This window comes from Oxyura jamaicensis, chromosome Z, assembly GCF_011077185.1.
Source record: "Oxyura jamaicensis isolate SHBP4307 breed ruddy duck chromosome Z, BPBGC_Ojam_1.0, whole genome shotgun sequence".
Taxonomy (NCBI): domain Eukaryota; kingdom Metazoa; phylum Chordata; class Aves; order Anseriformes; family Anatidae; genus Oxyura; species Oxyura jamaicensis.
Window position 1 is genome coordinate 47,466,423 of NC_048926.1, and position 24,880 is coordinate 47,491,302.

The following is a 24,880-nucleotide window of genomic DNA, read 5'->3' on the forward strand; positions in this document are numbered from 1 at the left end:
AGATCCCGTCCAACCTTCCTTCCTTCCTTCCCTCCTTCCCTCTTTCCTTCATTCCTTCCCTCCTTCCCTCTTTCCTTCCTTCCATTTATTCTTGTTAGGCAAAGAGCTAGTCCAGAAAAATAAATTGCCAGTTAATATTAATTGACTATTGTTAGTTAAGTCCACTCAAGGACTCCCTTATTTCAAAACAAGAGCTTTTATTTCAAGTTCAAATTATTTTTTTCTATCACAACAAGCATTTATTTCTGCAATGAAATGGCAGTTCATCCTAATTTCTGGTGTTGTCATTAACAGCCTAAGGGGTTGGGTAAAGAGCACTAAGAGTTCCATAATGTTCCACAATACAACTTCTTTGTGAGCTTGCTGTCTACCCTAAGCATCAAATTCATGTCTAGATACACCCTAACAAGCAGGGTATCATACAAAAATAGTAACAGGTCAATACTTGTTTTCAATATAATGAACTTGTCTACATGTAACTTAGAACCCAATCAGATATCCATACTGTTAATATCTATATTGATGAATGAAAAAGAGAAAACCAAAACAAAACAAAAGCAACCCAAATCCAAGCCAGAGAGTGCAGGTTTGACTACAAGTATCTTACAAAATCATTTTTTCTCTCTGACAAATGAATGAGGAAGAATTAACCAGAACCCTTGTAATATCACATTATACCACTCTCCAAGCTTAACAGAATTTGCAGTGCCCACTTACTAAACCACTTATGTGAAGAAAAATAATAATAATTAAAAAAAAAAAAAAGAATGAAAAAGAAAAAGGAACTACAATCAGGTGTTCCCATTAATAAAATAAACTAAGTAAAAGAAAACTTTAAAAAGTGCCAAAATATTTCATAATCTTTTAAAGTTTGCTTTAACTTAACATTTATTGTCTCAAATATCTTAATGGTTTGAGTGAGACATCCACCACAAATTACTTACTCAGTTAATCAGCACCAAAACAAACAAACAAAAAAAGATAGCTTATCATAAAAAATATATTTGCTTCTCCATTTCATAAGGAGATTGTACCTTAGTTGCATGTACATTGAGAAGCTACATAATACATATATACATAATACTTCTACATAGTAGCAGTAAATCTATTAATTTTGTGAAGACAGTGGAATCTTAGAAGCATAGAAGCATTGTAACTTCATTAAAACACTGAACTTTTATTTAAAAAAAAAAAAGTGGGAAAACAATAGTTTTCTGAAATACTTCATGGACATCTGGCAATAATAAAATCCTTAGTAAAATCTATAAAATAGTCCCCTGATTGTCCTGTCTTCTGGGTACCACATATTACCCATCCACTAACAAAGGCAGTAAGAAGTCATTGTCTGAAGTCACCTGGGTCTACTAATATTGTAGCAATAGAGTCCTTGCTATTTTTTAATGCAAATTGGATACAGAGTTCTACCTGGAATTTGAAATATGTAATTACCCGTTCAGTTACCCATAGCAAAATGGCACACAGCAGGAGGACATTTCCTTCCACATCTGCAGGAGGAAAATTAACTGCTCAACATTCTTGCAGACAAATCTATCCTTACTCAGGCTGTCTGTATAAGGAGGACATAAAGCTTTCAATGCCAATAGTTGGGCATATTTTGTGCATGTGACACAGTGTTCACATCCCTGCATGAGGCTAGTGCATTGGATTTCTGTGGGAGACACAAAGATCTGGAGGCACTGCTCTGCATCCAAATAGCTGTGGGTGTTCTCTTTTTAATATGAAACATTGGTTCTTCATCCCGATCATAAAAAATGGCTCAGGCATAGAAAACTGGTCTCCCTCCCTTCTTCACTTACAATATCTGTGAACTCCAAACCACCTGGTCTCTTATTAGGAACACAAAATTAAAAGAAAGAATGATGGAGAGTGTGCTATGTAGCAGTGAGAATGCATTGCAAGTCCACAAAACCAACAAAGTTCTTCAGGAGCTTCCTCATAAGAACAGTTACTTTTAACTGCAGTCATTTGCTATATGTTCAGTCTGTAACCACAGCTAATGCTGACAGGTATTTGCAGTTCTTATGTATATTTAGATAATATATTTTTTTCTTATATAATGATATAAAATATGATGTGCTTACACAGCAGCTTAAAAAGCCTAAATCCTCTTGCCAGTTAGCAGAAAGACTTTCAGACCCATCTAAAGCAGGTAAAAGGTTCATTTAGTTAGGTTAAGTAGGTCTTGAATTCACATTGAATAAAAGGACCACTTTAGAAGTATGGGTATTGGGAAGAAATCTCTATACAGCACAGGCTGAAGCCGTGCCATACATGCTTCATCACTACAGTAGACAAGAGTTAACATATGAGCTGATATCATGATCAGTTATGAGTACTGAACACTGTGGGATGCTCCCAAGGCTGAATTTACACTTGAAAACTTTTAAATATAGAGTTAGCGCATTTATGCTGAAAAGGAGTATATATAAAGGGACTTCATACACATGATACTAGAGGCTTAGACACTCATCTGGAACCTAGATCACTGTGGGAACTCATTAATTCTTGCTAGACTCAAGGGTCAGCTATTGCACTGGAGTTTTGGACCTGCTCTGAAACCAAATCAGAACAAAACACACAAAGAAGTTTAGGGAGGTTTTTCTCCATATCACCAAAAAAGTTAGCATTTTCTAAAGACCTGCACTCTAAATGGGCAATTTTTTTTTCTCCCCTTTTATTTATTTATTTATTTACTTACTTACTTACTTATTTTTATACTCAGCACATTTTAAGAGGGTGTTTGCCAAACCGCAGGTAAACCATCTCCTGCTTGTAAGCAAAGAATGGGTGTGTGTTGTCCTGCCACCACTATACCAGAGTTCTGGCACCGTGGACATCTGCAGGACACCCTTTTTTTTTCTGCTGATTAGGCAAAGCGCTGACTGTGGAAAAGGGGCTGCCTTTGGCAGACATGGGCTACCATCTCCTGAGCAGATAGCAGCACAATGAGAATAAGGGCTCAGCATACAAACAGCCATTCAGAGTTATGTCAGAGTACCTAGATATTTTAAGCAGAAGGATGGAATAGAAGATTAGCTCTGTGACATTTCTAATGTAGGGTGAGTTACAATATTAGAAAAAGCTGTGGGCAGAAGGAAGAGTGGATATTCAGAGAGAAATAAATTTATATGAGCAGCAGTCAGGGAGCTTCAAGTCAGCTGTTAGAGATTTCAGTTTCTCTGGTAGTTTGGGATAAAAATATCTCCCTTTAAATGTTCTACTTAGCTATCAAGTAAAATTATATCAAAATCTTACCTAACATGAGTGTTATCCTGCACATGCATGTTATAAAGTAACATAAAATATTTTTACAGTGCAGTCTTTGAAATTTCATCAATCTTCTGTGTAAAAAATGTACTCTTGACTACATAAAGATTTTTCAGAGAAACATTTTTCAGAGATTACTCCTACATACACACTTTCTGAATACCCAAACTAATCCTCTCCAGCAATTATCTCCTACAGTGCAGGGACTGCACCAGAGCCACAGTGTTGTATTGAGACATGCCTGGAGCTAGAGAGGGCTGAGAGGGTCCCTGTCCACATGTCCCTGAGGAGAGAGCAGTATATCCTTCCAACCCCAACACAGCCTCATGTCCTTCCCTTCACCCAGAACAAGGCACATCTTCAGGACTGCCTTTGAGGGTGCCTAGTGCCTCTGCTCCATCAGCATACGCCAAAGGGAAATGCTCTGCTTCACTGCCCTGTGCTTCCCCAGTGTCTGCATAATGGTGCACCTGCTCCAGGGCTCAGCAATGCTGTAGGAAAGAAACATTGGCAGCCTTATTCTGAATGAGGAAAAGGCCCTATATTTAGACATTGTCAGAATCTAACACTAAAAATGTGTCATAAACATATGCTACTCTGAAAAACAGAGAAGCAGTCTTCTGTGCTTTCATACTTTTGCAGTTGGTAATTTTTATACCAGTACATAATCATGTATAGAGCTTTACAGTGAACCAATATGTCCCCCAAAGGGTTTTTTTCTCATTAAAGAATGAGTGTTCTAATCCAGACAGAAAACTCTAAGTAAGAATTGATTGGATGGAAATGGAACGGAAAATCTAAAAACACGTCTTCTTCAGGGTTCAACTACAAATAAGCCTTGACTCTTCAGCTGTAAATTTATCATCACAAATTGCTCCATGAGACAAGTAAACCAACAGGGCTTCTGAACTAGTACAAACAATGATGGATAGGGCTGTCAATAGGTTTTCATTTCTCCCAAAAATGGGTAGTTCCCTGCTTCAACAAAGAGCAAGAGGAAAACAAAGCATTCCCAATAATATCTCTAATTTTGACCAACACCTACTTCTTTCCTATTTTGTCTTGTAAAATAACTGGCTTCAGTAGTGTTAAAATACTATAAATATCCCTTTATATGCAGACTTTTTAACAGTTCTTGACTGGTGAAGGTTAGCCTATTCTTTGAACAAACTGTCTTATCCTATAAAGGGTCTGAGCTCCGGTGTAGGCATGTTCTGCAATGGAGCAGGGGATTGTAGTGCACAGGGTTGTGTCCCGCACCGGGGAAACACCAGGGGAGTGCAGAGACCTGCCAGGAACCAGCATCTCCCATGAGAGTGGCTGATGAGGCTTGGGCCAGGCCAGGAGTAGTGTTGATCAGCCCTCAGATGTATAAAAGGCAGCCTTAGGAGCATGTCAGCCAGGTTGTGGGAGGCAGATCGCATGGGCAGGAACAAGGGGAGGTCCCCAATTCTTGAAGGCCAAGTGGGAGACTCCGTGTACACAGCAACTGGGTACCATTCTGTGATTATCTGCACTTGTCAAAGGCACTCTTCCTACCTGACCCTCAAGGCAGAATAGTGGGTACTTTTCTGAGAGTAAAAGCTGCAGCTTCCTCTGGGGGCCTTGCACCATCTACACCAGCAGTGGCCAATGCCTCCACCCAGATGGAGATGTTGAAGGGAGCGGCTGCAGTGCAGAATTCTGACTGATGGAAGTGCCTAGACCTTTCTCCTGGGGCAGGGACTGGTGGCAGACCTTCCTGCAAAAGGTGTGCCCAGGTAGAGGACTTCCTGCACTACTTCCTGCTGAGCTACAGAAAGCAGTGAGAAGGCTGTGTGGCATTAGGGAGGCTGACGAGGAGTGTGATAGCTGGTTACAAGTGCAGTCTTCGATATGCCCACAACCCACAGCCAAAAACTCCACCAGCACACACAGAAGGGAGTGATGCCAATATCACAGAGAGAATGGAAGCTTGCAATGGCAAGGAGCAGCAAGAGGAAGAGTCTTTCCCCAAAGTCTAAGGTACCATTGCAGAACCACTTCAACCCTCTGCAAGGTGAAGTGGAGACACCCATAACATCAAGAGAGATGCTGGAGCTGGCTAAGCCAGCACAATACGCACAACCAAGAAAAGGCAATGTGTGGTAGTAGTAGGCAACTCTTTTCTGAGAGGTACAGAGGCACCCATCTGCTGATCTGACACACTATCCAGAGAGGCGTGTTGCTTACCAATGGCTTGTATAAGGGATGTCACCACGAGACTACCAAGCCCCACATAAAGCCTGTTAACTCTTATCCATTGCAGTTGTTGCACGTGGGCACCAGTGATGCAGCCAGGAGCAGTCCAAGAGTACCCAGAAGGACTGCAGCACCCTGGGAATAGTGTTTAAGAGTCTCTGGAATGGAGGTAGTGTTTTCATCAGTCCTCCCAGTCAAAGGGAAGGAATCTGAAAGGGCCAGTTGAATCTGGAAAATCATCAGATTGTTACAGGAGTGGTGCCACACCCAGATTCCTGGAATTCATTCATAATTTCCTTCTCCAAGTAGTAGAATAGCCAATAAAGAGAGGTACTATTCTGGACCTCGTTCTCACCAAGAAGGGGCTAGTGGGGAATGTGAAGCTCAAGGGAAGCCTTAGCTGCAGTGACCATGAAATGGTGCAGTTTAAGATCCTGAGGGCAGTAAGCCCTCTACCCTGGACTTTGGGAGAGCAGACTTTGGCTACTTCAGACATCTGCTTGGTAGAGTACCATGAGAAAAAGCTCTGGAGGGAAGAGGGGCCCAACAAAGCTTGTTAATATTCAAAGCTTACATTCCCAAGCTCAAGAACAGTGCATGCCAACAAAGAAGAAGTTGGGCATAATGACAGGAGGCTTGCATTGACAAACAAGGAGCTTCTGGACAAATCCAAACAAACAAACAAAAAAAGGAATATTATAGATGGTGCAAGCAAGGACAGGTAACCTGGAAGAAATATAGAAAATTTGTCCAAGCAGCCTGGGATCAGTCAGGAAAGCTAAAGTCCTATTATAATTAATTTTGTCCAGGGACATCAAGGGCTACAAGAAATATTTCTACAAGTACATCACTGATAAAAGGAAGACAAGAGAAACTGTGGGACATCGGAGACCAGTTTACCAGGGATAAGGAGAATGTTGAGGTAGTCAGTGACTTTTTTGCCTCAGTCTTCACTGGCAAGTAGTCAAGACATGTAGCCCAAGTCACAGAAGACAAAGGCAGGGAGTGGCAGAATGAGTAACCACCCACTATAAGAGAAGAGGAAGTCCTTGGGACCTGATGAAATGCATCTGTGGGTTCAGAAGCAACTGGCAGATGTAATCATCTTTCCATCATATGTGAGAAGTTGTTGCAGTCCAGTGAAGTAACCACAGACTGAAAGAGGGGAAACATAACCCCCATTTCCAAAAAAAAAAAAAAAAGGGCAAAAAAGGGAGACCCAGGGAACTACAGGCCAGTCAGTCTTGCCTCTGTGCCCAGCAACATCATGGAGCAGATCCTCCTGGAAATTATGTTAATGCACATGGAAAATAAGTAGGTGACTGGGGATGGCCAACATGCCTTCACTAAAGGCAGATCGTGCCTGACAAATCTGGTGGCCTTGTACAACAGGGTTACAGCATTGTTGGATAAAGGAAGGGAAACTGATGTCATCTACCTGGACTTGTGCAAACCATGTGTCACTGTCTTCAGTGACATCCTTGTCTCTAAATTGAAGAGATGTGTTTTTTTATGGATGAACCACACAGTGGGTAAGGAATTGGCTAGGGGGTCATACTTAAAAAGTTGCAGTCCATGCCTTGATGACCAAGTGGAGACCAGTGACAAATGGTGTTCCTCAGGGGCTGGTACAGGGATGAAAACTGTTTAACACCTCTGTCAGTGATATGGACAGTGGGATCAAGTACACCCTCAGCAAGTTTTCAGATGACACCAAACTGAATGCTGCAGTTGACACATTGGAGGGACAGGACACCGTTGAGAGGGACCTTGACAGGATCAAGAAGTAGTGCCATGAGAATACCATGTAATTCAACAAGGACAAGTGCAAGGTGCTGCACCTGGATTGAGGCTATCCCAAGCACAAACATAGGCTGGGTGGAGAATGGATTGAGAGCTGAGGAGATTGGATTGGTGCTGAGGAGAAGGACCTGGAGGTGTTGGTTGGTGAGAAGCTATACATGAGCCAGCAATGTGCACTTGCAGCCTGGAAAGCCAACCATATCCTGGGCTGCATCAAACCCAGCATGGCCAGAAGGGTGAGAGATGTGGTTCTCCCCCCCTGCTCTGCTCTTGTGAGACCCCACCTGGAGTGCTGTGTTCAGCTCTGGAGCCTCCAGCGCAAGAAGGACATGGACCTGTCGGAGTAAGACCAGAGAAGGGCCACAAAGTTGATCAGAGGACTGGAGCACCTCCCTTTTAAAGATAGGCTGAGGGAGTTGGGGTTGTTCAGCCTGGAGAAGAGAAGGCTCCAGAGAGAATTTATAGCAGCCATCCAGTACTTAATGGGGGCCTGCAAGAAATCTGAAGAGGAACTTTTCACAAGGGAGTGTAGTGCTAGGACAAGGGGTAATGGCTTTAAACTAAAAGAGGTTAGGTTTAGATTAGACATTAGGAAGAAATTATTCACTCAGAGGGTGGTGAGGCACTGGAGCAGGTTGCCCAGAGAAGTTGTGGATGTCACATACCTGGAAGTGTTGAAGGCTTGAGCAACCTGGTTTAGTGGGAGGTGTCCCCCATGGCAGGGAGGTTGGAACTAGATGGTCCTTAAGGTCCCTTCCAACCCCAACCATTCTATGATTCTATGATTTGAACATAAGATTCTTTTGCACAGCTGCAATAAAAGGATTTAGGAGACAAACACATGTATTTTGCGTGAGATCTATACCTCCTAGAAATTATTTGTATGACTTACGTACTTTATTTTTTTTTAATTAAAATATTATTTTTAGTATAAATCAATGATATTTTGACAATTTGTGAAATTTACAATATACTGCTTCTCTGTTTTGTTCTTCGAGCTGAAAGCTTGGATTTTCAGTATCAGTAATGCTGCTAAAATTATACTATTAAACTCTTTTGAAAAAAAAAAAAAGTAATCTTCATAAGCTCTTGATTTAATTATCATAGTAGAGTTATAAAGCACTTTCCTAAGAGACTGCAGGAAAATGAGGCTCTCTCTGTATATCTGTGCCTTGATATACTTTGATTCACTGCACCAAACAGTAACAGTGTTTGTTTATCATGCAAAGTGCAAAATAATAAAAAGAAAGGTCACGTTTTAAAATTTTCACTGCATGACTGTGAGTCACTGCATATTTGCTAGATGCCTAGCTTTAATCATATAAATCCTTTTAAAGAGAATTTCCTGAAGATTTTCATGAAGGCTTTCAATAACATAAGTGAAGGGACATGGACTTCCAGAGGGATCCTAAGATCGATGATAGAACAAAGTGTCTTACATTCACTAACTAATACAGAAAGACTGCAAATTTTTTGGCTAAATTCTCCTTAAGTCTGACAAGCTGCTAGTAGAAATATCAGCTTCTAAACAAAGGAAGGCAACTATTTTTATGTATGTATCATGTGATTTTGCTCAAATTATAAAGAATCAATACACCTTAACATGTCAAAAAATCATATTTTTTTTTTATTTTATATATACAAAATAAGCACATGGATGTTTTTAATTATATTTATATAGACACCATGAAGTTCATTATATTGACTGCAAGTATGCCAAAATACGCGGTGCCACTCTTTTCAGGGATACTTATAAAGAATGATTAAAAAAATGCTATTTCTGAAAAGGAGCATACAAATAAATGTAAGTATAATAATATTTTGTGGACAGTTGTAAATTAAAAATATGAGCTCTATATATCTATTAATATAAGGACTTAAATATTTATATATAAGAAGATATCGGGATTTGCCAACACAGAAAAAAATGGAAATGTGTTCTCCTTTCTTTTCCCCACAGAGATCAGAAAATCTTTAAAGTCTTTCTTTAGTAGCTAGGGATTCTTATAAACCGAGTCCTTAAAGAAAATATGAACATGTTTTGAATGCCTCCAAATATTTTTGAGAATGATGCCCAGAAAGAGTGTAGCATTTGCCAAAGAAAACGTGCTACCAATATGAGGACAGAAGGATAGAAGGTAGAACAATATCAAGCAATAATTTCTACATCTGTTAATGTAATTCTGAAGTATTACTAAGATTTTACATGACTAAATATTAACAGTTGCTAGGAAAAGGGGAAATCTGAAGAAAAGCTGTGGAACATTGTACAATATTTTCTCCAGACTTCTAAGTATAGTTTCCTTCTGTTGCTAAAATGTATTTTCACTTGGTTTTACTAGAATAAATGGGAATTTTTCTACTTTTTCTGCATCAGAGTTGTAGACAGGAGTAGTTGTAGAGAGCTTCACAAAACATGAGAATGCGGGACATTTTACCATTAAGGTAAAAACAAAACTAACAAACAAAAATGTATCAAAAGAAGTATCCATTCCTGTTGGGATACTTCTATAATTTTCACAAGATATTAATATTGGTTTTACATTTTTCCCCCCATGAAAGCCTTCTGGCAGCATCTCAAAATCAAATCATTGGATAATGGTTCAGAACCAAAAAAAAAAAAAAAAAAAAAAAAAAAAAAAAAAAAAAAGGGCCAAGGATTCAGCTAGGGAAAGAAGAATATATTTTATCTTATCTTGAAAAGCAATTTCTTAAGTCAACTCTAAGGTCTCATTTCTTGCTAGTAAGGGGAAAGATACTGCTGGGAAGCAAATTTTGCTTCTGACAATTTTCTAATCTCCATCTCAAATGGGGTTGAAAACAACACATCTTCAAAGAAAAGACCTTTTTCTTACTTCTTACTGGTGTGAGGATGAAAGAAGATTGCCTACACCTAGCTGAAAAATATTCATACACTGCAGATGCCAAATGGATTGGGCTTTCACAATAATAATAAAAAAAAAAATGTATCAGTAGTTTTGCACATGTAATATTTCTTTTGTTATTATCTTCTAAATGCATGTTTTTGCATAAAAAAAAAAGAATCAGAAATGCTAGAATCAGTAGTGCACACATTGGACAACCACTTATACTATCATTTTGTATACAAGCATGTTCTGCATTCCGCCTCTGTTTTTTGGATGTGCCAAAAGTTTTAGTTAAAAATAGGCTGCATGTGGAAAACATTAATTCTATAATTTCAGGTTAAATTTTTAAGGAATATAACGCAAGGTGAATGCAATTACAGCAATGTGATACTAATCAAAGTGAACTCTTGCAATATGCAGTACAATATCACAAATTAAATGTCTCATTTGCACAGATGCATACTTTAATTGAGTGAAGACTTTCCAGACTGTTTTGCTTGCTACCTTGAATAACCACTAAGATATATTTCCTTTTAAAGAACCATGAAGATTAGCTGTAGCAGCTTATGTTCTGCATCAGATTTCCTCTAACACAAACATGCAAAAGCTTCTGCAGCCAAAACATTATGCTTCAATAGCTGAACATCTTAATTAGATATTCAGAACCATAAATATAGAGACTGTAGATATATCCCTTTAATAAAGAACTTACATTACCTTAGAAATTAAGTAGGACTGCTTGATGAGGAGTACTATTAAAGCACAGAGACAGAGGTGGAAGATGTAACAGGTGCTTTTCCACTAAGCTGAGTCTAAACCTGAGGTAAGTTTCTGAAAAGCTATACTGATGTTTTCAAAATTGTACATTTGAATGTGTGATTTTGGAAGGACAGGGTCAGTATTAAAAAAGACAACCCAAAATACACAGGGAGGGAGAGAGAGTCTTTTCATATATCAATGGTACAGGTACCCCCATTTTTCATCACAGGAGTCTAGCAATTAAAATACTTTTTAATACCTGAATCTTTACCAATCTTCAACTTTCTTGCACTTAAGAAAATGTACTCAATAGTTGTGTTTGCATTAAGAGCACCCTACGTATGACTTCCAATGTGCAGAACAGAGGTCAGGTTAGAGGCATCACGGGCCAGACTTAAGGCACGACAAATCTCTAGAGCCTGTTAATGCAGCAGGGAGGCCCTGAAGAGCCCTGGAAGGCTAGGTGTCCATGAGGACTCCTGTAAGGTACTGAAGGCCCACCAGCCTTGCCAGCATCCCTCCCCACAACCCTTGCCAGGGGCCCTGAGGCCAAAGTCAGCTCAGGCAGGGCACCCCTAGCACCCAGCTCCTTCCCCATGGATCAGCTCCTCTTTGGGCTCTTTGGCAGAACTGCACATCCTTCAAGAGAGGTAATGGTTCTATTTACTTAGTGGTCTCTGGTTATTTTTTTTTTACTATAAAATTTGGCTACACAAGGTCCAAAATGACAGAAAGATACATCTTCAACAATCGGTATTTTGAGTTTTCTCATCTGGCATGGACCTGCTATTTATCCAATAACTATTGCTGCGACAAAGGAATGGCTACAAACGATGTCAAATCCAGGGGTAATAAATACCTCATTCTTAAAAAAAAAAAAATTAAGTAGTGTCAACCCTGTTTCAACTTGAAAAGTCTGCTGCACCACCCTCTACAGGCTGAGCATCGGTTCTAGTTCTGCAGATGTCTATCACATACCAAACTCTACCTACTACTGAACAACCTGCACTGAATTTAAGAACACTGAGCTAAAAAATAAAAATAATTTAAAAAATCATAAATATTGCTAATATCAAGCCAACAAAATATACCAGACAAAGTCTCTAACATGAGCAAAACTTATTGCTGTGCTGCCAGCAGAGCAGCGAGGTTTCAAATCCAGCCCTTGTCAAGCTCATTAATCCTGAGGGTTTTTGTCCTGCCCCAACACGGTTAGGGTAAGAGGAACATGAGGAGGAGCAGGCTGGGCTTCTGCTGCTTCCTAGCTGCTGCCTCTAGCCAGCTTTTTCTTCACATCTGGACAGTACTTTTTTTTACCATGTTTGTAGGGCAGCCTCAGCTTGCCCACCTGTTCTCTTCTCTCCATTCCTGCTCACACTTCAGCAGAGAAGCAGACCAAAATGAGTGAAACTGCAGCACCAGTGCTCAACACCTGGAAATAAAGACTGGCCCATGCATTGGGTGGAGACAGTGTCATTTCGGAAATACTTAATTTCTACAGGAGTTAAGGGTACTTTTAAAACACCCTGTGGCTAACTGGTGAAGCTTGTCTATAAGCAAAGTGAGAGCTCTGTTTTTGACTATTGCTTCATCAGAGTCATACAGTGTCAAATGCCACTCAGGATGCTGGTTTCCAGTGAGACATGCCCTCCCTTGTATCATTTCCGTGGTAAGAAGAGCAAAACATGGGAATAAAGGCTTATTAGTACAACAGCAAATCCAGGACACAAATGGTGCCAAGCAGTCCCCAAGATACTGTATCTCCATTTCAGTCTTGTCCTTGTTATTTCTGGTATTTGGTCAATTATTGTATCAGATTTCAGGATTTGATCTGAGATTTAAAAAAAAAAAAAAAAAGAAAAAAAAAGAGAGACAGAGAGACAGATTGAGAGAGAGAGAGAGAGAAAAAAAAAAAAACCCTCTAACAGTAAATATCATGTAGTGGTGTTGTGGAGAAAAAAAAAAAAAGAAAAAAAAAAAAAAACAGAAAAAAACCTGAGCAGGTTTGTCTGTTTGCCTCACACTATTTTCTTTGTGTCTCTCTGCACCTCATTTATTTTTATTTGTTTTGCATTCTTGCTTGACACTTTTGCCTACTTTCAAAAAGTTTTTTCAATCTGTTTTTAATATTTTTAGCCATGACTTGGATTGCCAGAGTCAACTTTTTGAGGTGGAAATCTTTTCTGGCCCTATGAAAAACTTATTTGGAAAAAAAATCTAGGGGAATAACTATCACTTATTATACAAACATGCTAGATTACCCTTATGAAGTTGCCCCCATCCCTCTCTAAAATGTACGACGACTGGCACTTGGCTGCACTGGGCCCCATCCTTGTCCCCACTGCAACTCAGAAGGAAGGGCTCTGCCCCAGGCCAGCCTGGCTCAGCCAGAAGTGAAGCTGCGTTGAAGGCTGTTGTGAGTGTGCAGAATCGCATGAAATATGAATACTACACAACTGTCCAGAAATGCATGGAAGCAGCATTGAACCATGTGTTTCACTGTAACTATGGAATTTGTTTCATTGCTCTTCCATGGCATGCTTCACACTGACCAAGCGTCAGCAGCCGGAAGGACTGCTGTCTCTGCACTGTCCCAGGCCAGATCTGCATTTTTCCCATAGCAAACACCAAGAAAATTTAATACTGATATTTTGTGCATACACTCCAACTTCCTACAACAAAACAAAGCCAGTCTAGAGCAAAAGAACAGCTGGTCTACTAATGGAAATATTTCTCAAAGGGTTGTGTGGCTGGGTTAAGTGCCCTGTAGCCAAGACAAAAGGCTGTCTTGCCACTATCAGCAAAGGCATTAGCAGCAAAGAAAGCTATGGGTTTTGTCTGAAGATTTTGTTTTATCCACATGTTTTCTTTGTATTTGTGGCTGATATTTACACTGGACACATAATATTTTTACTATAACCATTATTTGAGGACAAGTAAAGAAACAACAGTGCAATTTTTAAGAGAAAAACAGGCAAAGAATTCTGGCTGAATGCAGTTTTGCCTCCTAAACCAATTTGCAAAATTTATCTGTGGATTTTAAAACTGTATCATTTTCGCTTTTTAAAAAAAATGTAGTTCTGAATTCAACTATTCAAATCAACATTAACAGTGCCCCAGTTGTGTCACTTTCAAAATAACCCTAGGTGCGGAAATTATATCAAAGCTTCCATGGCATTTTGGAAATACCCTAGCTGTACTGCCGACCAGCCGTTCATATTGAGCATTGGATCCTTCAGCACTGAACTCATTAGGTGCTGTTCTTTCACTGAAAGGTGTGCAAATGTACAGTAATAATACCTGATTCCAGTAATTAGAATAATATTATAATTAAAGACTCTACTGTATGATTTCTGCTCTTAGGATCTGATTTAATTTCTGCAAGAAACTCTTTTTTCATATCAGTGCACTGTACAACAGACCCACGGTATCTCAGATGCAGAAAGCTCAAAAAAGGGGTTTTGGACAGAGTAACAAGCATCAATATTATTCTTTTACAGCCCAAACAACAGGAAAGCAAATGTGAAGGAATATTACTGCAAAGCAATATAGTATACTGACAGGAATTAAGTGCTAAAAACAATGCTGTCTTTATCACCTATTTCTATTCTGTCCCCTGAATAAATGCATGCATGCATCTTTAAAACCCAGAATGATGACCCAGCCTCATTAGTCTTTGAACTCTGGCTAAAACTGTTTGGGTACCTAGGACAGCCTAATCTGAATTAAAGGCTCAGTGTTCAGTGCTATTACGACCATTAGGCTGAAACACAGAACCCACTTCTTTTACACATCAAAAAGGAAACTAACAAGTCCTCCTGTAATTCTACTATTTTTTAAAAATGAATAAAAAGACAAAAAGTAGGTTGTAAGTCTGACTTCATGTCTATTTAAAGGAGAATGAAGGAAGCAAAGAACCCTCTTCTCTTTTTCTTACAGGTACGCTGGGTACCTTTCAAACAGCTGGACAAAGAGTACCACCACAAAAACATAAAGCATTGGTATTTTGCTCCTACTTTAAATGAGCAGCAAACTAATTCTTGTTCAAACAGATGGAAAAATAAGTAAATAAACAATAAATAAATAAATAATTAAATAGATGAAATGTTCTTCCACAGAGCCCTGAGGTCTTCTGCAGGAAGGCCACATATGTTGCAGTTTCCACCATGTTAACTCCATTTAAGGCTATGCTTTGCAGTCTGGGTTAGCCACTAAGAAGGAAAGTGATTTTGTTAACTCAGTGTCTACTTGCAGAGATCTGCTAAAAGCATAGCTGCCCTGCATGTATGGTGAAGGCAATACTATAGTGCAACATAAAGGGATGCAATAAGAGCAAGTAACTCAGTAATACAGTTCATACTGAAGCACATACTTAACTTTCCACATATACTAGTATTCTCAATTATTTCAATCAGAATATTCCTGTAAATTCATGCAGAAATGTTTACAGAATGGAAGCCTTCACTTGGTGATGTGTTTGAATGGTTTCACAAAATATATCTGTTTTCCTCATTAGATGTAAATCAGTGTTATCTCCTCCCAATATATGAATGCATTAAAATGTTACAGAAATTACACTCTATATACTTTGCTATAATCTTAATAACCTAATTTGCTTTTACTTTGATATTTGCAAGGATTGCCGTGCTTCTTTAGGATGAAATCCTGTTTCCTTCTTCTCCTATAAATTATCTTTGTATCTGTACTTAATATGAGATTTACCTGAGTCTTTTCTACACTGTCTTCTTTTTAAGGCTCTTTTGGATATACTGCATACATGATTTTAAAATTATATTATACATTATTTATACTATGTACACTATATATAAAATATACAATGCTCTGGCTTTTTTAGTTTTGAACTGCTGAAAAATAGTGTTTTAAACTCATCAGCACTTACTGCAAAACCCAACTATCAGTTACCTAAAGGCAGATGTACATTTGCCTCTTACCATGATTGTCGATTGTGCTCTTAATTAAATGCACCAAAACTCAGAACATCTATGCCATTACCCAATTGAACTCATCAGTAGGCATTTATCATTGGAAACAAATAGATTCCATTGAGACATTCAACTGCTGTTACATTACAAAAATTCGAACTTCTTTATTATACATACTTGATTTTTTGACAACATGAACATTTAAAATCACTCTATAGTAATCAGTCCCTTTGTGGAGAAAATACTAAGCTGTTCAATGACTTCCATCACTGCAAATCATTTCATTTTTTTCATTATTCCATAATTTGTTAAACTGTTCAACAGTACTGTTAAGTAAAATATCTGTACTTCATCACTTTAAGTCCCAGGTTATGGCTATAACCAAAGTATAATTTGCTACGCAACTTATTTATTTATTTATTTGTGAAGAAATTTTCCCATTAAAATAATGTATAAAAATTGAACAGGGAGAAAAAGAAAATACAGAAAGTGCCCATAGTTTTATGGCTGAAAATAATTCTACCTCAGGTGACCACAGATCAGAACACAGCTCTTATTTATTATAACCCTACACTCACTTTTAAAAGTTACAGTTACACTGTCCATTTAAAAAATGGCAAAAATATGTATATATATAATAAAAATAATTAGCACTGCCAAAAAAACAGCTGGCAAAATTACACTTTTGCAGGTTTAATTTTGCTGACCACTGTAGGCTTAGAAAATAGAAAATAATGGAAAGAGTGTCATAAAAATGTCATAGATTTGTCATCCACTGCATGTAGGAACTTTGTTTCTCTTACTTCAAGAGATTCCAATATGAGTTATCAATCTGCCCAGTACTGACAATTTACCCTGTCCCGTAGATAATGTTCAAGTTTTGAATGTGACTTAATGAGAAAATATAATCCAGTGCACATTTGCACACAAAATGAGAAAAGCTTTGCTGGTTAACAACAAATCCAATTTTTGTCTCATTTAACTAATGGCATATGGAATGTTCTGCAAGGCATATGGTACTAATTAAATAAGGTACGAGTCCCCCAGATAGTCAATATAGCCATGAGGTATCCAAGGAATGTTTCCCTTCAGTGTACATTATCTATGTATTGATTTGATGGTCTGAATGCATAAAAGCCCTGGGAACTAACAGTGTTTAATGATGTGGGAACTGCACTTCTATTCTTATCTATATGAATGCTGCAGTTGCCGAGGAAAATTCTGAGATGCTTAATGAACAGGCAAATTATGGCCTAACCAGGGCTGGTTTATTTTCATTCATTCATTAACCAGTGATTTTGATATTTCTTTTTAACCTTTAGTAAAATCTTTGTGACATAATATGCCAGAGAACACAAAGTTTAAAATATCACCTGTTTTAAAACAAAAAATATTCCATTTTTTTTTTTTAAATAATCAATTTCATAAATTCTAAATAGGAAAAGCACCAAGAACAGAAGTCGTATAGTGTTAGTGATTTGTTTTGAAAATTCTAATACATGTGGTATGTATGAATACACTTTCATATATTTGAAACCAGCTGCACTAATTAAAATGTTTATTCTAGTATCAGTATCTAGTATGAGTATTAGATATGGGTTCATGTTTAATTTTAAATGTAAGTCGACTTGTACATAATTTTAATTTTCTTTTCAAGTCAAGGATTTTGGTTTCCTCTGGCATACATAAACTCAACCAGTGAAAAATTTAGAAAAAGAATACTGTATTTTTTTCCAGGTAAAATAGACAGCAGCAGTGAATTCTCACAGTGAATGTCTGTCTACTTAACAAAATAACAAATAAAACAGCTGAGTTTCCTGAGATAATGGGAGAAAATGTAGTGCTCTTTAGGCAACTAAAATATTTCAGTGCAAAAGAATGAAAGGGTCTCCACACAACTACATCTAGCATCAGTGAGACATTTTTATCTAGACACTCCTCGAACAGTAACAGAGCAGCAGTTTTTATTCTGAAAGGTAGCACTGTCTTTCCTTTTCTTTCGTAGTCCCAGTAAAATTCAAAATAGTCAAAAAGTGCTATTTCAGAGTACTGGTGCTCTGAGTTGGCCAACTGACTCAGTCTACCATCACTTACAAAATGTACTACTAACAGAAAGAAATGAAAACTGCTTCTTAGAGTTTAACTGTTAAATAGGCACTCTGCTATGGATAATGAGACCTGAGAAAAACTGTTAAGAGTTAAGCGACAAGGCTGTCATTCAGTTTTAAAGCATCCTGATAGAAAGTCATGCTGTGACTTTTACACCCAAAACAAGATTAAAATAGACTTGTAATCTTATTAATAGCCTGCTACTAAATAGTTTAACACTTAATATGCAAAAGCCACTCAGCAAATACAGCATGGTGACTGAAGAATGAATTCTGGACAATAACACTGTTTTTACACTCATTTCACACTGTGCTGGCAGGTGTATCTAGTATCCTACCTGACCACAAAAAAAAAAAAAAAAAAAAAAAAAAACACTTATATACCTTATTCTTAAAGGCTCTGTAATAGGTCATTTCAAAATGCTTTCAGCGCATACAAAAACATTACCTTGGGAACTTATGATTTGCTGCACTTGACATCAATGAACTGAAAAGAGCAATAACATTTAAGGTGGCTGAATTCTCATTATGTAAAAAAAGCTGCATTTTCCTGCTCTACCCATAACAGTATTTCTATTTGTGGAACATGATAAGAATTACACTCTGTGCCTTACTGTTCCAAGATTTCAAATATAATTTTAGTTTAAAAACATATCTTATGCCCTTAAAGGTATTTTGAAACTGAAATATCATGCAAGATAAACAGTTCTTCATACATCAAGGTGTCTTTCTTTCCTACTGTAGATTGCACCAGACATATTGGAAGCCTATGTATCCAAGATATGTACAGTATGCTAGATAACACTGAAAACCTAAATTCGGAAAGGAAGGGGGGGGGGGGAGGGGGGAGACGACAACCAGAAAAGTAAGAAAAACAGCTTTTAGCTTAAAACCAATATTTTTACCCGGCTGTAGAATATTATCTGAAAAAAGCCTATTTGCAGGTTTGCTCTAATATAAGAAATTAGCACTGCTTTCCAACCCTGCCTTCCTGCATTTACATACCATGCATTATGCACAGAAAAAAAAAAAAAAAAACAAAAAACGGAGCATACAAATAGAGATCCTTTCAGCCTGTCTAGCCTGTCATCAAAACCAGCAGAGAATTTTTCATTGATAAAAACAGAGAATGGAAGAAATCAGACCAACCTTCACAATGTACGTCACACCAGGTCCCAGGATCTTCTCACTCGAGTGCAGCCATCCTCGAGAGGGTTTATTGACAAAGCTGCTACTTTGATTCCAGTCTTCACCTCCCGGGTGCATTTCCTCTGACGGTGTTTTTTTCCCCATACTCATCTTGCTCACGTCCTGCTGAGAACACGAAGTAGCAGAGGCAAGGTTACATGTGTTGTCTGAAGCTCCTGCTGCTGAACTAGAAGCACTCGAGCTTCCCTGCAACTTGGAGACAGCAAGCTCCCTTACTGCAGAGGACAGGTTTTTGATACCCAAAAGGCTGCCTGTGTTAGAGAGTTTCAAGTGGGACACTTTATGGATGAGGGTACACAGGGTGGTGGGTCCATCTTCTTGGTCCTTGCGGAGAACCTCTGGTGAGACCAGGTATGAAGGTGCTGTTGAAGTCGTAGCAACTGCTGAGACCTTGCTGTTCATGGACAAATTGTGAATAAGATCATCAACTGATGTCACCGAATCATTCCTGAAGCGGTTATACTTGGTACGTTGAAGCATGCCCTTCTATCTAGTTTCCTGCATATGTTCTGGCAAATCTGATGCCAACGCAGGAGATGCCTGTGCTAACATAGCAGGCGATTCATAGCAACACGGACAGATAACAAGATTTGGGGGTAAAAAAGCAAGGAGTATAAGGAAGAACAAAAAAATAGATATATTTAAGAAATTTCTTATGGTTCCACGTTAAGGTTGGGTGAAGTAACAGTTTTCTATGACAGAGATCCCAGTCCTGCTTAGAGCTGCCAACTCGCTCACAGCAAAAGCATGACTCACACAAATGAGAAGGACCCTTTTCAACAAAAGGCTCAGTGAACACTGCAAATCACTTCCTGTAGAAAAAAAAAAAAAAAAAAAAAAAAAGAAAGAAAAAAAAAAAAAGCCATCCACCCACTTACAGCACACCAGCACCAATCAATTCTCAAATTTCCTTTTCCTATCTCGTCAAACAGATATTTCCTTCCAACATTTAATTCCTCCCCCCCACCATCCCTCTTGATACCAAAGGCAATTACCTTTAAAAAGGAATTAACAGCCTTTGTAAAACACCACACTTTATTCTTCTGCTTAAATATTCTTCCACCTCACATATTTGTGAATCTAAAAGAAGACACAATTAGATAACAAATATCTGGTTAATACACACATATACATTCCCCTTCCTCCCCCCAGCAAAACACAGATATTTTGGTTTTCAGATTACCTTTAAGAACACAAGTATTTTAAAAGCAGATGACAGAATTAAAGAAAATACACATTTTCTTCCACAAAAGCAGCATAACAGATTTTACAAATGCTTTTGTGTCAATGCTGTTTCTCATGGAAATTGTCACATACAATTTTTTATAGAGAAAGCAATCCTTCTCCTCTGTTACTCCACAGCCACCTTCTATTTTAATGTAGGATTACATAAAGTACCTATGTGTGAAGAAAAGTATTTTTCTGATGTCCAACAACAAGCGTCAGAGATGTTTTTCTTTCACCACTGATATTCACCTTGAAGAAAAATGTGAAATATATCTTCAATTCACTGGAATATTTCTTATAATTCTGAAAAACTGGAAAGTACTAAGAGAATATTCAAAAGTCCATTTACCAGCAAACAGATGTCCTGCAGTAAAGAATAAAAAAACACACCAGCTCTTATTAAACATCAGGTCAGTCACACACAGTTAATATGAGGATTAGAAAAAAATATGAAGAAAACAGATATTTCATTACTCTCTTTTTTGTTTTCTTTTTTCTTTTTTCTTTTTTTTTTTAATGCAAAAATTATACAGCATTGTGAAATACAGTGCCCATCACAAACCACAGGCTCTTTTCTATAATTTGATCTTCTTTGCAGAATATCTTTTAGATGTAGGACAATACACACTGCATTAAAATAAAAATCATACCAGAGAAGTTTCACTGTGCAAAGTTGTTTTTTAAACGAATGACTAACTGCAGCACATTTTAAAGGAAAAATCCTCTGGTATTCTTTCCTTCTTTCGTAACTAAAGGCTGCAGTATACAAAGTGCAAATATGCCAAAACAGCTTAAATACAGGTATTTAATTAGTATATTTATGACAGTAAATTAAGTCAGCACCTCTTATCCCCGCAGTGATGAATAATGGCAATGTCCTAGTCAGTGTAAAAGCAGGTTTCTAGTGATCTGCGGAATAGTCTCTCATCACCACACTGCAAACCTGCCACAGCATCCCCACAGCATTCTTTCCTCTCTTCATCCTCCTAGCATAGCAACAGCAAATGTACACACCATGGCTTATTTCTACTTGTCTCTACTGCCCAGAAAACCCTATCGCTCCCAAACGGCTCTCTTCATTAGGAGCGGCTAGCAAAACTGCAAAATGTGAATGAGATGCTGTGTGTGTGAATGGAAGGGCTGGCTAGCATCCCCACATTTCTGTGAATGAAGCGAGGCCTCGCAGCCTCTGCCAGGCAATCCCTTGGGTGCTCACCAGCCCAGCCAATACCAGCCGGCTCTGATGACTCATTCAGCAAAGGCTTGCTAAATAGTGGAAGATCCCATTTCCAGCACAGGCGGCATCTTTTTTTTTTTGCAGCAACACCAGAAAATGAAGCCGGCATCAGAGCGGGAGATGGAGGATTGCAAAGCCCCCACAGGAGAAAGGGTGTCCCCAGGGAAAGGCACGGGGTGTCTAAAGGGGTGGCAGGTGAGGAAAACGGGAGAGTCAGACCTGGGCTTCTCCCCGACATACCCATTCAGCCGGTTCATTTACATCCAGGGTGGGAACATGAATGTGCACATTTTGTTTGATGTTCGATTGCTCTGTCTGCGCACCAGCAGATTCACAGATTTCACAGGTCTGCATTCAGAAATCTCTGATGAGGAAAAAAAAAAAAAAAAAAAGCCTTTTTTTCTCTAAAGAAAAACGACACCAGATTCTTATTTACCTTGTTAGCACAGTGGATATTTAAAATATTTAAAAGTAGTTTGATCATCAGGCCAGTGAAAGAGAGGTAAAGGGAAAGCTAGAGGATAAATGCTTTCCAGACCATCAGCAGCAGGACTAATTTCTGTCACTGCCTCAGTGGACACAGAAAACCTACCAAGACATCTGATGGATGTTGAGCTCTCTGACATTTAATGCTATAGAAGAACAGAGGAATAGTAGCCATCAGATTCCCAAGGGCTTGAAATCTGGTTCTCATTTCAGTGTCTGATTGGGAACTGGTCTCCTTTGAATATCTGTCCCTGAAGTGGGAGAAGTGAACATTTGGAAATTTGGCCTATTGTAATTCTAGGGACCAGAAAAGGTAGAAAATTTTGCCTTTCAGGCAGCAGGTTCAAATCCAACTCAAGGAAATAATGAAATTAGGAAAACTTGTTAACTCTCTTAAGTTGCAATTAAAATTAGGATCTAGGCACTTCATCTGTACTGCCAGAGCTTCATAAGGTGTCTTTGGGCATTTCTGTCAACATTTCTCTAGTTTGCATGCATACAATACCATGCTAGCCTGAACCCACTGAGCTTGTCACTACTATTATCAGTGCACCATCGACAGTAAGACATTCAATGCATCATTTCCCTCTAATCTCTCTGCAACCACGCTAGGCCAGCTAGTAAAGTGAGTCCAAGTTAAAAATGGGTGGGTTTTTTTTGTTTGTTTTGTTTTGTTTTTTTCAGGGATGTGAGCCAGACGCTGCCGCTATAAGTAATAAATGGCCACAGAAAAATGAGTCCATTGTTGACTCAGTAATAAAATGGCAGGTGGAAACTCTGTGTTGATAAAAGCAAAATAATACATAAACCTAACAATACATACATCATGAGGGGGTGTTCGCTGTCTCTGATGAAGTACACTGTTTCTTAGGAACTATTGATAATTTTGACATCTCTGACTTTTCTTTCTTGTTTTGAACTTTTCTCCATCATTTTTTTCAGTCCTGTTTCCTTGTGAGATCCTCATCTCACCCCAATGTAGTCACTGCTCCATGTCACCATGCTTCCTTTTTCCCATTCAAGTGGCTCTTGAGGACTTTTTTCATTCTGTATCTTAACTACGTCTACGTCTTCTACATCCCCCTTTTCAGAAGAAAGGAATTTTTATTACCCAGAAAGGGGAGATAAAAAATAAAATAATAATAATAAAAAAAGATACCAGAGGGTAAGATCAGAGAAAGGAAAGAGGAAAAACTGGAAAAACTTAATTTGGATTTCCATTGTTAGGATGAGGTTTAAAGTAATTAAACTGCTACAAATGCAAAGGTAGGAGGCACTGATGACACAGATTTTTTTGATCACCATACAGAGGGAAGCGCTGACAGCACAACCAGAGTGTTGCACCATCTTTGCTAAGTACCTTTCCTGAATGCAAAGCAGGTGACTTTCAGTGGCACATATATAAAGAAATATTAATTGTATCGACAGAATCAGCAAACAGGCCTAGATCCTGTACAGCATTATGGTAAATCTATACTGTAAACAGTATATATTTATACTAGACTGCTGGAAGTCCATTTCCATTTCTGCCCAGTGCTGGAAAAAATTGCTTTTGGATTCAAATGGATTTTCAAAAAGATAAGCATGAGAAATAAAATGATTTTGGAAGAAAAGTATTCCAAACTGATTTAGGTTTAGCTAAGTTATAAGAAACAGTGAAAATGTCAGATAACCTTAAATATAGCTGTTGCTGTGAATTTTGACTTTTACAAAGTAGTAATAGGACTACTTATGATTCTCTCTTCACAGAAAGTTCTAAACACTTAATACAACAGCATTAAATCATTGGTATATAGGATGCTGTTCCTCTCATTGTAATCTGACAAACATAAGAGTTAATGTTCTGTTTTAGTAAATCATCTTGCAGAATATTCAATATCACAATTGGTCAATTGCTCACATAAAAGATAGCATTTTGATAATAAAAAGGTTTCTAATATCCTGTGGGAATATTTCTCTTCTATATTTTTTTTAATTGAGAAGGGAAAATACCCACTTTCCTTGCATAAGAAAGATATTTACTGGAAATCTCTTACTGATGTATTCCTCAGGCCTCATGAGGCTTTATATATGTAAGACAACTTCAGATAACAGGGTTACAGACAAACAAAATAATGTTATGACAAGCTAAAAACCGTTATGATTTAAACTTCTTAACAAGGTGCATAACTATTTTAAATAAGGAAAAAAATCTACACGATTTTTGATTTGTCTATTCTGTTTGTACATACTTAATACATCAAGGTCTGTATCTTCCTACCTCTCTCTGATATTCCTACACACAGAGCTCAGTTATGTGCTCCTCTGATTTTAAGGGAGACTTGTCACATTGCTGACAGAAAAATCCAAAGGAACTGAAGTTTCCATCAATGTCATTAAAAAGAGCTATGACTGTGTACCTCTATTTCAGAGCGTCCTGTGGGGGACGAGGGGTGGAAATAAAAAAATAAAAAATAGCAGACTGAACTCACATTGCTTTGATTTTTTACTTACTGTGTGTTTGAGTCAGACCTCAGCTTCTGTAAGACTAATGTGGCATTAGTGTTCTATAAATGAATAAATAAATAAATGAAGATTTAAAATAAATAAATAAATAAACAAAACAAAAAGGCACAAGGTCTGTAAGCAGTCTGTGGTTCTGCCCTAGAAATATATATATATATATATATATTACCAAATACTATTTGATTTATTTCAACAAAAACCTGCTGTAAATTGCCCCCATCTCCCTTT

General features: G+C 38.1%; 1 protein-coding gene across 11 annotated transcripts in view; it reads right to left on the bottom strand.

Moving 5' to 3' along the window:
* SHC3 (SHC adaptor protein 3) overlaps positions 1 to 21,632 on the bottom strand; it is a 69,902-nt gene extending 48,270 nt beyond the window's left edge. The window contains exons 1-4 of one of the 11 annotated variants that reach the window (XM_035309354.1): positions 21,439 to 21,632; positions 20,774 to 20,788; positions 20,193 to 20,277; positions 19,138 to 19,299 (exon numbers count right to left, since the gene is read on the bottom strand). In XM_035309354.1, coding sequence (XP_035165245.1) covers positions 19,138 to 19,287 — 150 coding nt within the window. In that variant the 5' untranslated portion in view covers positions 19,288 to 19,299; positions 20,193 to 20,277; positions 20,774 to 20,788; positions 21,439 to 21,632. Of the gene's footprint in view, positions 1 to 19,137; positions 20,002 to 20,192; positions 20,278 to 20,380; positions 20,657 to 20,773; positions 20,789 to 21,267 lie in introns of those variants that run through there. The other 10 variants (XM_035309352.1, XM_035309349.1, XM_035309348.1 and 7 more) reach the window with 10 other exon arrangements.
* Between the last annotated feature and the right edge of the window lie 3,248 nt (positions 21,633 to 24,880).